The sequence below is a fragment of the Mobula hypostoma genome, chromosome 21 (assembly GCF_963921235.1).
Source record: "Mobula hypostoma chromosome 21, sMobHyp1.1, whole genome shotgun sequence".
Taxonomy (NCBI): domain Eukaryota; kingdom Metazoa; phylum Chordata; class Chondrichthyes; order Myliobatiformes; family Myliobatidae; genus Mobula; species Mobula hypostoma.
The window spans coordinates 31,186,933-31,203,801 of record NC_086117.1 but is presented as its reverse complement, the minus strand read 5'-3'; the positions used below and the strand labels follow the sequence as shown (position 1 = coordinate 31,203,801).

General features: G+C 39.4%; 1 protein-coding gene across 3 annotated transcripts in view; it reads left to right on the top strand.

Moving 5' to 3' along the window:
- LOC134359927 (astrotactin-2-like) overlaps positions 1 to 16,869 on the top strand; it is a 1,812,737-nt gene that overhangs the window by 988,406 nt on the left and 807,462 nt on the right. For all 3 annotated transcript variants that reach the window (XM_063073791.1, XM_063073790.1, XM_063073789.1), the window contains one exon: positions 11,921 to 12,071. In XM_063073791.1, the coding sequence (XP_062929861.1) occupies positions 11,921 to 12,071 (151 nt within the window). The remainder of the gene's footprint in view (positions 1 to 11,920; positions 12,072 to 16,869) is intronic.

Genomic DNA, 16,869 nt, shown 5'->3' with positions numbered 1-16,869 from the left:
TCAGATTAAAACAAAGTACAGTACAGTGAAAATGTCTGAGGCTCATATATATATAGCAAGGATTCCTAAGACTTTTGCACAGTACTAGATTTGTTAACATGGAGCAGTGCGTAAATTTGTAAATCTGGTGGGAGCAAAGGATGTTGGGAATGGTAAGGGTGGAGCACTGCAGAAGGGATGTGGGACAGATGGCAGAGAAAGAGTGCCCAGGTTGGGGGGGTGGGGCAGTGAGATGGCACAGGTGCAGGTGCACCCAGTCCTGAGACACCAAACAAGGTCACTTGATTCCAAACAGTTTAAGTTAATGATTATTACAAATGTTGCACTGGTGCTTTCCACTCCTTGCCCTCTCCCTTCCCCGTTCCTCCCCAACCATGATTCCACTCTCCTTTTCCCCTTTTCACTCTCAGTCCACAATAGAGACCTATATCAAAGTCAGCAGGTCAGGCAGCGCATATGTCATGATTTTTTTTTTCACCAGCTGTACAGTGCAATACATAAAGTCACTACAGTCCTGTGCAAATATCTTAGGCGCATATATATAGCTAGGGTGCCTAAGACTTTTGCACGATACTGCACATAAAAATATTTCTTTGTTTTTATTTAATCCCGTCATGCTTGATCGCTTTTTTTTATTTTTATCATTCATTTAACATTCAATTAAATTTTCTAGCTGGCACAGCTTGGTTTACAAAAACAGAAAATGCTGGAAATGCTCAACGTGTCAGGCCATATTTGTGGGAAGAGTTAATGTTTCAGGCCGAAGATGCTTCATTAGGACTGAGTAAAAGACAGAATAAAATCTTGTTAATTTGCAAGAAGGTTGGAGGAGAGGATATGCCTTTGACAGGGTAAAACTGGGGTGACCATAAAGATAAGCAGTAAAGAAGATTATTTGATTAATGAGTGATTGGGAGCAGTTAGAGAATGAGAATATTGGCAAAAGAATGTAGGAGCTGAGAAAAGCAGAGCAGAATGAAATGGCTCACAGGTCAGGCTGAGAAAGACTCCACTCACAGATGAAAAGTAAAGAAAGAAAAGAATTAGAAACCAAGCAATCTGAACCAATATCATAAACTGATGATGGATACAGACATGAAATTTAAGTTACCTGATGTTGCAGAGTTCAAAATTTACCCTAGAAGGTTGTAACATACCCAGACAGAAGATAAATGCCGTTCCTCAAAGATTTCCTCATTGGTCTACGCTGTCACAGTTCATCGATCATTCTCCAAGATAGCTGGTGAAGAAAATGCACACATAATTATCCTGTTATTACACATCTTACAACTCCTATCGTAGCTGGTTGTACTGTTTTATTTCTCTGATCTAAGTCCCATTGGGAAAATTGTATAGAAATCTTCTGGCCAAGTGCAAAAGTAGTGAAGTTTCTGGCACTGAAAACATTTGGATTGATTAAAATGGTTGTCCTTTAATCAGTGCACATTTCATCTTTCAGTCAATGCATGTTGGGTTGAAGGGTGGAAAATCTGGATATCTGACTGAAACTTCAGCATAATTGAAATCTAATTTTTAATTTAATCATGTTCATAATGAAGCTTTGAATTCAATTATATATTAATGCCAGGAATTCAATACAAAATCATTTTTACTTATTTGGTCCCATTTTACAAATGATCTTCATCATTAAGTAACTTCAATTTTGATGCTAACCATCAGTGTTATTAATGAATACTTCCCGGTCTTTGACCATTTTAAGAAAAAAATGTATTTTATATCATTCTTTTCCTTCTCTCAGAAAATCCTGTTGAGTTACGTGTTCTATTGCCAAGCCATTCCTGCAAATATGCCATTACTGTTCATTCAATCTTCCTCTTTTTATGTATTGCTGCCCAGACCAACATATGTGTTTTACCTTGGCCTCTCTTCAGAGAGGATTTATTTTCACATCATTGTAAAAATTCTCCAATCTAGTTGTAAGCACTGCGAAAGACATTTTTGTAATTGTTCCCCCAATTCTAACTTAACCCTGCCTAACCACCTCCGTCAGCCCATTTTGAAAATCTAGCTCTCCTCTCTCCACATTCTTTATCACCTCAGTCATGGAAACTACTTATTTCTGCAAACCATTATCTTCCTCCAATTTGTTCAGTTCATTTCACCTAATTTTCTGTTACTCTTAATTTCAATTCATTGAGCTTGTTAATTTTAATCAATTTATCATGTGACAAGTTCCCTGTCTTTAATGATTTAATTTGCTTTACCCCATTCTCAATAGCATAGCTCATCCTTAAAGGGAATCAATTTTTATTTAACTGATTTGTACACTGCTTGCATGAAAATGTGGTCTAAAATTCAGTCCACAAATTGACGTTGCAATTCCACAACTTCACACAATATTGCAGATTGGGCAATGGGATGCCATGAATTAGTAACTCAATGTTCATGACAAGGTAAAGCATTCTTTTCCAGTGCAGAACACCTCCTCCCTACTCTAATCTAGTAAATCCCTACCTTATTTTAATGCAGTTACACCTCCATGCTATATCAATACAGTGAACCTCCACACTGTTCCAATGCAATTTCTTATTTTTACTAAGCCAGTCTTGGATCAATTTCGCCTGCCTGCCCTGCGATTCCCTTGGACTCTTACATTTTGCATCTGTCTCCCATGTGGTACCTTATCAAAGGCTTTACAGAAATCCATGCAGACTACATCAGACACACTACTCTGATCAATACATTTTATTACTTTTTGATAAACTCAATCAAATTGGTCAGAGAAGATCTCTAAGTATTAAGTTTATTGACTTCAGCTCTGTGTTGAATACAATAATCTCTCAGAAGCTGGTGGGTAAATTGTTCTTGTTAGGTCTCAATACTTTAATCTGTAACTGGATCTTGGACTTCATGACAGAGACTACAGTCAGTCCATATTGGCAGCAACATCTCTAGCTCCATCGTGCTCAGCACTGGCGTCACTCCCTACTCCACCCCCCTGGGCTGTATGTTCAGCCTACCGCTGTTCATGCTACAGATGCATGATTGCATTGCTCGATCCAGTTCAAACCAAATCATTAGTTCGCTGATGACACAACAGTGGCGATGAGATGCCATACCGAGAGGAGATAGGGCGGCTGGTAGAATGGCACGAGCACAGCATCTTGATTCTCAACATGGACTAGACTGAGATTATTGAGGCTTTAGGAAGGTGCGGGCTGACCACTCCTCACTGCACATAAACAGCTCCTCTGAGGAAAGAGTTAGTAACACCAAAATACTAGGAGTGCTGGCCAATCTCACCTGGTCTATCAATACCTCTTCTGTAGTCAAGGAAGCACAGCGGTGGAATGTCCACTTCCTGAGGAGACTGAGGTGAGTGAGGATCCCCTCACCCCGCCTCCCACACACTATTATAACCAATTTTGACAGGAGCACCTTTGAGAGTGTCCTGACCAGCTACATCACTGTCTAGTAGGGAAATTGTAAAGTATCTGACCACAGGATCCTACAAAAGATTGTGAGGACTGCTGAAAGGATTATCAGATCTCTCTTTCGCCCATCCAAGATACTTATCGGGAACGCTATATATGAAGGGCCATTAGCACTCTCAATAATCCCACCCATTGGTCCAACAATATCTTCGACCCCCTACCATTAAGCAGGAGGTACCATAGCATTAAAATAAGGAGTGTTAGGATGGATAATAGTTTCTTCCCCTAGTCAGTGAGACAGCTGAACTCCCTGCCACCACCCAAGTCTCATCACGTATGAAGTGCCAGTAGCGTTATACTGTTTACTTTTTAACGTGTCATAAATGCACTTTATAATTCAGTCATTTATTTGAGGTAATATTATTTTCTGTGTTGTATGTGAGTTATATGTACTGCATCGTGCACCTTGCTCCAGACAAAGTTGCCTTTGGTAGTATAAATATAAATGGTTGAATGACAATAAACTTGAAATTGAAGTTTCTGCTGGAAACCCTCAGATAAGAAAGTAGTTTATGTGTGCATATAGGAAAACTTACATAATATTGGAACTTCAATTGTTGCCTAACAGTAATATTCACGGTGTCAAACAATATATGTCCCAAGCATCACACACACACCTTCTATGCATTGCTTTTACATGTACTGGGTATGTCAGACAACCATGCTGAAAGATCTCATATTATGTTCAAAAGGATTGGCCACTCCATAATCAGTTGGTTCCAGGAGAGAAAACTGTGGCACAGAAGCCACTTGTAGACCCAACGAAGTTATTTTTGCATCCTCTTCATATAAAACTGAGGCTTATGAAAAATTTTGTGATGCAATAAACAAAGAAGCTGAAGGATTTCTATATTTGACACAGATCATTCCCAGAATAACTAATGTCAAGATTAAGGAGGGCATTTTTGTTGGTCCACGAATCAAATAGATCATCAATGGCAGGAAATTTAAAGAACCTCTAATAAGACCAGAGAAAATCACATGGAAGACATTAAAGGATACTGTTGAAAATTTTCTTGGCAACTACAGAGCACCCAACTACCTGCAGCTGGTTGACAACATACTTCTAGCTAGAAAATCCATGAGGTACGACATGTCACTAAAGATTCATCTTCTGCATTCCTATTTAGACTTCTTCCCTGCAAACCTTGGTGCTGTCAGTGACGAGCATGGTGAAAGATTTCACTAAAACATGGTGGTCATGGAGAAATGATATCAGGGCAACTGGAATCCATTAATGCTGACTGATTGATAATTGTTGTACATTTAAGCATGAAGCCTCAGACTCTGAGTACAAACAAAAATCATGAACAAAATATTTTTTAGCTTAGTTGAACTGTTGCAAAGCGTCAGTACCGTTCTGTAATTAAACACCTTATATTCAATAAAGGCTAGTTTCTTCTTTCTCCAAGTGCCTACCTGGTCCAAGTAGTCTGAGGTTATATTTGTATTCAGCTTCAAGCGGTCTATCATAACCATTAAAAAAGGAAGCAACTGTCTCAATAAAGTTTGTCCAGTGTAATTTACTTACAGATCCATATTACAGAATGTAAAACTTCCACCATTCTCAGTGCAAGTCATATGATTCCATTGCCATTCTTTACCAATTTCCCCCGGGATCAATAAAGTATGACTATGACTATGACATGACTCCAATATTCCTGTAGATACACTGCTGAGCAAACAGTCCAATGTTTATATCTTTGCATGTTCTTAAGATGATGTCATATAGGTGGAGTTTAGAAACAAAAAGGAGCAATCACTTTGATAAGGTTCTATTACATTTTGGCAATAGTGACCACAGCTCTTGTAAGTTTTAATTCTTATAGAGAAGAATAAAAGTAGACTGGAAATGAAGGTGTTGCATTGTAGTTAGGTTGATTAGACGTGTCCTGGCAAACAAGAACTGGGAGCAGCTACTTGCAGGTGAGTCTACATGCAAACCGTGGGAATCATTCAAGAGGGAAATGGTAAAAGTTCAGGGCCAATATGTTCCCATACTGATGAAAGGTAAATCTAAGCAACCATGATGGCAATGGATATTGAGGGGTGGATAAAGAAAATTAAGTTATTTTATGGCAGGTATAGAGGATGTTAAATAAGGGCATCACAGGAATATGGAACATGGGGGCATGTTGAGAAAAAGTAATTTGGAAGATGAAGAGGAAGCACAAAATAGCACTGTAAGCAACATTAAGGAAAATCTCAAAGCATCTTGTGTGTTTCAAGGGAAACAGAGGAACCAGAGAAAGAGCATTTATTTAGAACCACAAATGTCAATCTGTGTATTGACTCAGAAAGTAGGTGTGTTTTTAAATTACTAATCCCTAAGGCTACATCCACACTAGACCGGATAAATTCATAACCAAAGCTTTTTCTCTTCGTTTTGACCCTCCGTCCACACTGAAGTGGCGTATTTCTCCCCCGAAAACGGAGCTTTTCTAAAACGCTCTCCAGAGTGTTTAAATCTGAAAACGCTGGTTGGGTGTTGTAGTGTGTACGGGGTAACCGGAGGCTTTAAAAAAACCTGTTGTACCTTTAATTGGTGAAGAGACTATGGCTGTAAGAAATGTTTCCAGGGTGACCCCTCTGTGGGAGTGGGGAAGATGCTGGTGGGGCCACCTGGGGGTCTATGTATCTGTATGTGTAGCTATTGTAGTGGCTGTGAGGCTGGTATTGTGGTGGTGAAAAGTACTGGGGGGGAGCCATCATATTCCTCATCATTGCAAATCCCTCTGCAACAGAGTTAATCAGTTTTTCAATGTTCGTCAGCAGCTGGGTTATAGTGTCCGTGAACTCCCTGTCAGTTGCCTCCATACGCTCCAGTATTTAAGTCCTCCTGCACGAGAGCCAACAGCTGTCCGTCGTTCGGCAATTTCCTTTTAAGTTTTTCTAGTCTGTAACTGGACAAACGTGCACCAAGTATACCGTTTCCCCTTCACTTGTTTTCTGTAGATGTGTCCTGCGCATACCCAGTAGGAGGAGATTCGCCCAAATACCCATTTTAATGTAGACGGAGGTATTTTCAAAAACGCCTATCGTTTTTACACAAAACCATCTTTTTCAAAATTATCCGGTCTAGTGTGGACGTAGCCTAAGAAAGAGTAGTGGCAAGGAGCAGTAAAAAACAATGGCTTTACCCAAACCTCAAAACTGGCTTTGTGGCAACAAATAATCAGCCATATGAATTCAGCAGGAAAAGAAAATAGTTATAGGGACTTTGTAGAATGGATGCTGTGTGGATGTGGTGGTAATCTCAAACTACAGGGAATATTTTTTGGATAATATATCGCCCATTTAGAATTATCCGGCACAGAAACAGCCCCTTTGGTCCGCCATGGCCATATCAAACATCAACACTGCAGTGAGGAGGAAGTTCTCTGAGACAGTTGTGAATCTCTGGAATTTTCTTCTCAATAGATACACATTGAGTCCTTTTCAAGGCTGAGGTAGATTTCTACGCTTTGGAAAATAATACGCTTTGAACAAGAGACAGTAATAAGGTTTTGAGGACAAAAAAAGAAATAGATGAATCATGATCCTGACTCTAAGACCAGAGGACACAGCCTCAGAATAGAGGGGCATCCTTTTAGAATGGAGGTGAGGAATTTCTTTAGCCAGAGAGTGGTGAATATGTGGAAGTTGTTGCCACAGGCAGCTGTGGAAGCCAATTTATTATGTATATTTAAAGTAGAGGTTGATAGATTCTTGATTGGTCAGGGCATGAAGGGATAAAGGGTGGAAATAGGAGTTTAGGACTGAGAGGAAATTTGGGTCAGCCATGATGAAATGGCGGAGCAGAATCGGTGGGCTAAATGGCCTAATTCTGTTCCTACGTCTTATGATCATTTTGAATGGTGAAACAAGTCTGATTGGCTGAATTTAACTGCTCCTACTTATAATCCAGACAATAGACTCATAGAGTGACACAACAGAGGAAATTGCCCTTTGGCTACCATGTCCATACCAACGCATCAACGCTGATACCATTTACCAGAACTTGTCTATATTCTTCTGTGCTTTGGCAGTTTATGTGTTCGTTAGAATTTAGATTTTTTTATAATTTTGTAATGTCATGCAAGTTTAAAATATAGTACACTTGTGCTGGGAGAGATTATGAACCTGGCAAAGATGTGAAGCAATATTTATAAAGCTAATCTCACAAGGACTACTGCAGCATCAATCAATCAAGTTGTTCAGAGTGCTACTTGAACCTGGTTGTGGTTGTTGCCAGAAATTTGTTTTATTATTTGAATTAAGCCAGGCCAGTAGTTTAGGCCCATGTAAAGACTGAGAAAGTAACAGCGAAACAGGTAAAATAATCAGTCTGCTGCCCCAGTGAGTTCCTACATCATGCAGTGTTACTCACACAAAATGCTGGAGGAACTCTGGATTTGATGAAAAGGCTGGGCCTGAAATTTCAACTCTTTATTCCTCTCCATTGATGCTGCCTGACCTGTTGAGTTCCTCCAGTATTTTGTGTGTGTGCTCTGGATTTCCAAAATCTGCAGAATTGCTTGTATTTATGAGGTGTTACTGCATTCATTATTTAGCTCATTATTTAATTAATTTCCAGCAAATGATTGGGTATTTTTAATCAGACTATGATATTGAAGGATATTGACGAAGAGGATGTCTTCTTTCACATTGTTTTATGCAAAACAATGTATTAATCCATTGTTTGGTACATACTTCTGTGATCATAGTAAAAGTCCATATTGTTACAGAGAACCCATAAAATGCTATTGCTGTCACTTTCATTAATGCTACTTGTTGCCAGTTGTCTTATAAATCAACATTTGCCGTTTGCATTTCTGTTTAGAATTAAAAGTTCTTATAATGATTGTTTTTTCACAATATGGTGTCCACGCTTTGTTGTTATATTTTTTCTTTTGCCTATTCTTCTCCAATTGGTGAAATGTGCCACGAACACATAATCATCCGACAGTGTTTCTCTGTAAATGTTTGTCAAGAACTGTGGGACCAGGAATGGCAATTTCACTCTCCGACGCCATTGAGCAAAGGGTCTGTGGACCCTAGGTTGGGAACCCCTGACCTAAAGGGTTGTCTATTATAGGTCTTCTGGAGACTGTAGAGACCAGTCTGGGATCCACATATTTTGATGCACTGTAGGCTTCCAGACCTCACAGTCCTGCCTCCTTTGCCACTTGCTGATCACCACATGATTCAGTTCAGAATGTTTGGGGTGGAATTCCTCAACAGAGAGCTCCTTAATGGAGTGCGTGACTTTATTTAATGTTAGAAGGCCAATGCATGGGCAGCTGCCACACCATCCTTAACGGATCGGGGTCAAGGTCCAATGCAAGGTGACTGGAGACCATTCACTGCTGCAGCCTTCCTCCACCTTCACTGCCATTGTACTGTGTCATCATCCTCCACCATCTTCTAACATTGAGCTAATGGTTGGATCGCTCTTTGTCGGAACCTCCTCCCTGACCTTACCGCCATGTGTGACCATACCAGCAACTAAGCTCCACATAAGTGCCTGATGGCACTATTCTTGGGATCTCAGGAGCTCACAGGCCTCTCCACCAGGACAAGGTGACAACCTTCAGAGAAGAATAAGTTAAATAAGAATATAAGAGGAAGAAGAAATTGGAGATGGAAACAGTACCCTTCACTAGCCTGTTTCGCTGTTCAGTATTATGGCTGATCTTTGAGCTTGTACATTTTTCCACCCTCTCTCCATGTCCACTGATATCTGTAGTATCCAAATTCTATTGACCTTGTTCTTGAATGTACTTACTGACAGTACATTAACAGATCTCCCTACATCTGGAGAAGAAAACAAGGACAAAACACATTGAAATGTATTCTAGTGACTTGTGTGATCTTCCCCTTGATATCTGATGGCACATAATTGGTAACTGAACCTCCATACATATTATTCAAATGACTAAAGAGCTCATTTAGCTCTTTTAGGCTAGCAAGGTAGCAAGATATTTGAATATGTATCCACAAGTCTGAATTACTGATCTGGAAGTGATGAGTTTAAATCCCACTTTTGCAGCTGGCAAATTGAAGTACAGGTGATAAAATATATGTGGAATGAGAAAAGGCTGATGTTAGTAACAGTAGCCACGACACTACAGATGACTGTTCTTAAAATCCACCAGATTCAATGATGTCCTTCAGGAGAAAAAGTCAGCTGGTTTGCCCCATGGGTAAATCCATTCCCAGTCCCTGCTGGCCTCTGTAATGGATGAGCAAACCAGCTCATTTAAAGTCAACATATATCAAAGTTGCTGATGAATGCAGCAGGCCAAGCAGCATCTATAGGAAGAGGTGCAGTCGACGTTTCAGGCCGAGACCCTTCGTCAGGACTAATCATTTAGAGTCATTCAGGCTGTGCAATAAATATTGGATTTGCTTGATTTTACCCTTTGACATCTAAACTCAGAAACTAAGTCGACTCATGTGGTTAGTACTTGGAAGAGAGACCACCCAGAAATAGCCGATTTGATGCAGGGTTCCATAATATTGAAGTGGGCACTTTTGTCTGGTACGAGAGACGTCTTCGGGTTCATTCCTGGATGGAAGCAAAGGACCAATGTTCATTTCACCTTTCCCAGAAGAAGAAATAAAAAGTAATCAAGTCCCCATTTTGGCCCCAGTTTTGTTTGGTCTTGTGTGGAACTATACAACACTATTCCGAATGATAACTTGGTTGAATTTATCCAATTCCCAAAGAAACTTCTTTTTAAAGGATTTTGATTTGGTTATGTCATCTATTAGATTCCTTCCTTTGACCATAACTATGAATTGTAATCTGTAATATTTGAGTTGGTTATATGTTTAGGTTTCTAAAACTAGGGCCACTTGGAATTGTGCCTATTTCTCTCCCTCTCAGTCCCAAATCTTATACCTTCAAATCTTGCACATTTCAGCTTTTTTGCATTTGTCCTGAAATTCCCTGACAGATCCTTGGGTATTTTGAGTAAATAATTTCTGCTTTTCTAAGCCCAGATAAATACTGATAATTTTGCTTGGTCTCTCCTCATAAGGGCAATCTGCCATCTTAGGAATAAGCCTTGAGGTTTTTGAAGTGTACCATTCCTTACATACTGAGACAAAAACTAGTAGCAGTGTTTCAGCTCTTGGTATACCAAATCAAGTTGGATTTCCTTAATCTTGTGCTTTAACACCTTTGGAATAGGTGAGATACAGTACACCTTATTTCCTATTTTTTTTGTTGTTGATATGTAGGTATCATTTTGTGCAGTGATATCTAAACCACTCTGAATGTCAATCTATTTTTTATGAAAAAAATTGCATTTCTCACCCTGACCTTCTTACCTACTAAATCTCTCTATATTTCTTTGTGTCTCCTTCAGTCCACCTTTCAACTTACTTTCTCCATGAGCTTTAGTTTGTTGGAAACACATGCTTGCCTCAAAATTTAACCCCAGTCAGTTGAGTTAAATTTTGTAAGTTGCATCATTTCCAAAGGTTAGCTGTTCAGTGTTATAAAATGCAGTGTGAATATTCAAGCACTGATCTTTTCACTTTGGTCATTAATATTGACACTAAATAGCTGAGGCCCCAGCACTTATCCTTGAGTCACCAAATTAGTAACAGTCTGCCAGTCTGCAGCTGACCCAATTATTCTTTCAATCTGTTTCCTATACGTTAACCAGCCTTGTATTCATGATAACATATTACCCAATATTATGAGCACTTAATGTCCTTTTGTCCATGTTAATTGCAAATTTATTGGACCATATAGTATTGCTTGTGTTTTATTAGTTTTTCATTTTCCTTTCACTTTAGAATTCAAAGGTTCAAAGGTTCATTTTATTATCAAAGTAGGTATGCGGAATATAACTCTGAAGTTTGTCTCCTTTCCAGATAGCCAGAGAATGCAGAAATCCATATAAATATTTGAAAGGAAGACATCAATCCCCCTCCCACACGAAAAGAAAAAGAAACAAAAACTCGCAAACCCCGAACACCTACAACCCCTCCCTCGCACAAAAAATAACGGATCACCCAAACCCCCAGCCAGTCAACGTACAACAAGAAAGAATAGGCAAGAACACGAAAAAAAGCATAGAACTGAAAAGAGCCCAATATGAACTACAGTTAGTTGGAATGACAGCTCAATCCAGTTATCTCAGAATTTCAATGACATCTCTGAGGGCAGCGACTCGAACTTAGGAATCACAAAATACACAAGGCAGTCGATTTTTCAAATCCCATACCCTAAGGAGATAGCAGAATATAAAATTTGCACATAAGTAGCTATGATTCCTAAAGGCCTAATTTGGACTGACAATTTCTGAAGGATTAAACTGTTCGTAACATTAAACAAAATGTCTCAGCTGATGAAATAACTGAATGAGGCTTTGGAGTGTATGTTGTCAAAAATCTTTTCTCTTGTGTTAGTTGCTTTTGAGGTCAATTTAAAGTGCAACTTTCCCTAACATTTTGACTTGTCTTTTAAGGGAGGAATCTATGAGATCCACATACTTTGAAACCCCAGATGACCTCTTGTCCTCGTTTGGCCCTGTGCGTGACTGTTCTCGGGATAATGGAGGTTGCACTAGAAATTACCGCTGCGTGACGGATCGAAAGGTTGACTCCACAGGATGTGTGGTATGTACAAAAACCTTATTGTCAGCACTATGCAGATGTATATTACACAGAGAGTGACACTGCAGAAAAGAAAGCTCACTTACAGATTGCATAAAAAGATTACTAAATAATTGAGGATAGCCTTAATTTTTGACAATGGTGCAAAGTTGATGAACTTAAACTACAAACTAATTACTAAGTGATTCAGCAGTATGTGCTTCTTTTTATCAATCATGGATACAGCCAATCTCCAAGTCTGCTGCCTCACTGATGTTTGATTGATGTTCCTACGGGACCACAAGTGACTTGTCAGATTAATGGTGAGTGGTCTTTCCCAACAGATCAACCCGGTTGACAACGTATAAAGTCACTTCATTTGTTCCATCTCCTAAATTCATCTGGACTTTATTGGCTTTACATTGCCTCAGTGGGGAGCTCTGAAAAATAACAGTGACTAGGTTGATTCATCCACTGATTGCACACAAGATGAGTTGTCTTTCATAGTTTGTCGGGTTGCCTGCCTGGTTAAATGAAAGGAAACAGTAATTTTCTTAGCTCCTGACACACATCTACTGGATAAGCTTCCCCAGAGATGCTTGTATCAGCAGGGACCAATCTGTCAGGGGTTCACTGACAATGTACATATAACTGAGTTTGGAGATCAGAATTTTAAATCCTACTTGGTGAAAATTTAAAATTTAATTTATGGGCCAACACCATAATATTATCTCACAGACCATTGGATTCTTGATATTTACTAAATGGTTGACTAAAATGAAACTAGACTAACCTGGATTTGTTCACACTGTTGTTGACTCAATTCATCAGAACAGACAATAGTCTTGTCTCTGTCTATTTCCCATGAACAAACTAATGATATTGAAAATGTAAACATAATTGCTCATGACTGCTTTATAACTTCGAGGGTGGGGGGGGCCTTTCAGATTACGCTTTCCATTCTTAACAGGTTTGGAAATAGCAATTAACAACACTAGCAATGGCTATCACCATTCAAATTGGGAAGATTTGTATTTATACAACACCTATTTTAATGTCAGGATGTTCCAATGCACTTTATGAATGAGACGCATTGGAAATTTGCTTACCCGTGAAGGTTATGGCCTAATTCTACAAACCAGTGTCCTACAAACAGAGCAGATAAAGCTTATTTTAGTATTAGTTAACAAAATGAAAGAATATCAAGAGTTCTCCTTCCCCTAACCAGAAGAAAATCCTTTCAAATGATTAGAAATGGCCATGGTTTAAAAGACAGTGGAGCACCCACTGGGGACTGCTGTGGAGTTTCAGCCAGTGGACTCTGCAGTGAGACTTAAATACACAGAAATCCTACTTCATAGTCATAGTCATACTTTATTGATCCCAGGGGAAATTGGTTTTCATTACAGTTGCACCATAAATAATAAATAGTAATAGAACCATAAATAGTTAAATAGTAATATGTAAATTATGCCAGTAAATTATGAAATAAGTCCAGGACCAGCCTATTGGCTCAGGGTGTCTGACCCTCCAAGGGAGGAGTTGTAAAGTTTGATGGCCACAGGCAGGAATGACTTCCTATGACGCTTCCTATCTCGGTGAAATGAGTTTCTGGCTGAATGTACTCCTGTGCCCACCCAGTACATTATGTAGTGGATGGGAGACATTGACCAAGATGGCATGCAACTTAGACAGCATCCTCTTTTCAGACACCACCATGAGAGAGTCCAGTTCCATCCCCACAACATCACTGGTCTTACGAAAGAGTTTGTTGGATCTGTGGGTGTCTGCTACCCTTCTGTTTAAGAGAGAGATTTTCACCTGAACTGCTGTTGTTGCTTAACATGGTGGCATCTCATATTTCCAGGTATAAGATAAAACAGGGAAAATGAATAATAAGATGCAAAATGGAGAATGCAGAGTCTGGAATCTGGAGCAGCAAGTAACCTGCTGAAGCAGTTCAGCAAGTTGAAGAGCATATGTGAGGGGAAAGGAACCATCAACATTTCAGGTTGAAATCTTACATCGGCAGTAAGAGTGGAGAGGGGAGATAGCCAGCATAAAAGGATAGGGGAACGGTGAGACAGGGGCCGGGAGTGGCCTGAAGAGGATTAGATTAGATTAGATTAGATTAGATTATGAGGATACGCAGTCCTCTTTTATTGTCATTTTGGAATGCATGCATTAAGAAATGATACAATGTTCCTCCAGTATGATATCACAGAAACACAAGACAGACCAAGACTGAAAAACTGACAAAAACCACATAGTTATAACATTTAGTTACAACAGTGCAAGCAATAGCGTAGTTTGATGAAGAACAAACCATGGGCACAGTAAAAAAAAGTCTCAAAGTCTTTCGAAAGTCCCATCAACTCACGCAGACGATAGAAGGAAGAAAACTCTCCCTGCCATGAGCTTCCAGCGCCGCAAACTTGCCAATGCAGCATCCTGGAAGCACCCGACCACAGTCCAACTCTGAGTCCGTCCGAAAGCTTCGAGCTTCTGACCAGTCCTCCGACACCGAGCACCGAACACCACCTCTGCCAAGTGCTTCAACCCCAGCCATGGCCGCCAGCAACAGGCAAAGCCGAGGATTTGGGGCCTTCCCCTCTGGAGATTCTTGATCGTACAGTAGTAGTGACAGTGAACTGGGCATTTCAGAAGTTTCTCCAGTTGTTCCTCCATGCTTCTCACGTTTGTCTCCATCAAATCAGAATTGTGCACGGCATCCTACTTACAAATACGATATCATTCACCAGAGAGGCCACGTGCACTGCATTGCAACACCATCTTCTCCTCCATCCAAAGGATTTACAGGAATGTAGAGCTAGGTCGGGGAGGATACAGAAGGCTGAAAATGGATGGATGAGAGATGGGGGCAGTCAAAAAGAGAAGAAGGGAACCTTTGGGCAGTAGGAGAAGAAGATGGCCACAGTGGAGATATGTGCTAGATAGAGGTAGCCAGGAACACAAAAGCTCCCCATGCTGTAAGTAGGCAATGTGATGATGGGAACCATTAGACCATAAGACAAAGGAGCAGAAGTCGGCCAGAGTAGAAAAGGAGCCAGAAAATCGGTGTTCATCCTATATATATATTCCTCATTGTTCGTTCAATGTCAACAAAGTGCTCAAGTTGATTCAGCATGAGTATTGTTCCTCAGGGAACAAGATTCATGCACAGAAACACAAGGAACTGAACAGATGTCACCAACAATTAAGTCAGTTATCTTTTATGAATCTGATTTTCATATATTACCTCTTTTCTGTCCTGGAGACAGAAAAACCCAATGTTTTGCAAATTGCTATTGTGTTTTATAAGAAGTTTGTTTAGATTTCAGTCAAACTTGTTGCATATGTGTACACATCACATCCTCTGTTGGATGCAAGTCCATGTACGTATATCAAATTTTAATTAATTAAATACATTACAAATGAAATTAATGGTTTGACTGAGAAACAGCTGCCCTGTGACATAATAGAACATTTCCTGTTGTGTTTTCCCATTCCATCCAGGAGTCAATACAATTGCAATCTAGAAATCCAATTGATCACCAGATCACCATACATTCTGTATGCATCCTGTCATTTTAAAATTTACATTCATGTAACACCTCTGACATAGTAAAATGTATCATGGAGCAGAGTTGTAATATCGCACTTGTCCCCAATTTGTTTGAGTTTTCTAGGGAGTTCTGGTCATTATTTTAAATTTACTGATTTTATTTTTTTTATCAGAAGACTAAGCTTCCTATTTTCCTTAACTTTCCTTCCTTTCTCATCCCCTTTCCATCTTATTTTTTTCTGGAAGTTTGTTTCAGTTTTTATTTTTGTTTTATTCAGTTGATCGAATTCTTGAAGAATTTTGTGCTCCACAGCATAGTGAAGAAACGTTCCAATATTTAGCCAGGTGGCATTATTATCTCTGCATAGTGACAACATCAACCCTACACTTCCAACTCACCATTTCTTAGCTGATGTAATAACACATTCTCAACATCCATACTTGCGCTTTTAATTTTGGGTCAAAACTTTTAATGGAATGCTAAATGGATCTCACATAATGAGACCCCCGGAGAGACTGGATCGGGAAGAGTTGCTGATGGTTTCATTTTAGAGAATTAAATATCCTGAGTTCTTGTATCTACTATGAGAAGAGCGGCAGAATGAGGGTGATGTATATTGCTAAAAGATTCAGTGGTTGAGAATGAATGGCGGGGAAGATAGATGCAAATGGTGAAGTCAGTTCTAGTCTCTGATGGCTATGTCATGTTCTTAAACTAAATTGTCACTTGGAAGTATTAGAAGGTCTGGAACATCCTTGTGCATGATGTAAATTTGATTTAAAAAGTCATTGTCTGGTTGATAGGAGGTTATGATTTTCAACTTAACAAGGCTATATTGGATGTACTGTGGAATTCATTGCCACAGACATCTATGGAGGCCAAGTCATTAGGCATATTGAAAGTGGAGGTTGATAAGTTCTTGATTAATAAAGGTGTCAAAGGCTGTAAAATGAAGGTAGGAGAATGGGGTTGAGAGGGGAAACAAATCAGACATGATCGAATGGTGAAATAGACTTGATGGGCCAAATGGCCTAACTCTGCAAAATTTTTATGTTTTATTTCATAATTTTTACTTCTTATGATAGCTCAAATCCTTTTTTTTGCAGTTCAAAGGTTCAATTAAAGGTTAATTTATTATCCAAGTATGTACGTCATATATAACTCCGAGAAATACTCATCTCCAGATAAACATGAAACAAGGATAAACCATGGAAGTCCGTTCAGAGAAATACAGCAAACCCACCCCTCCTGCACAA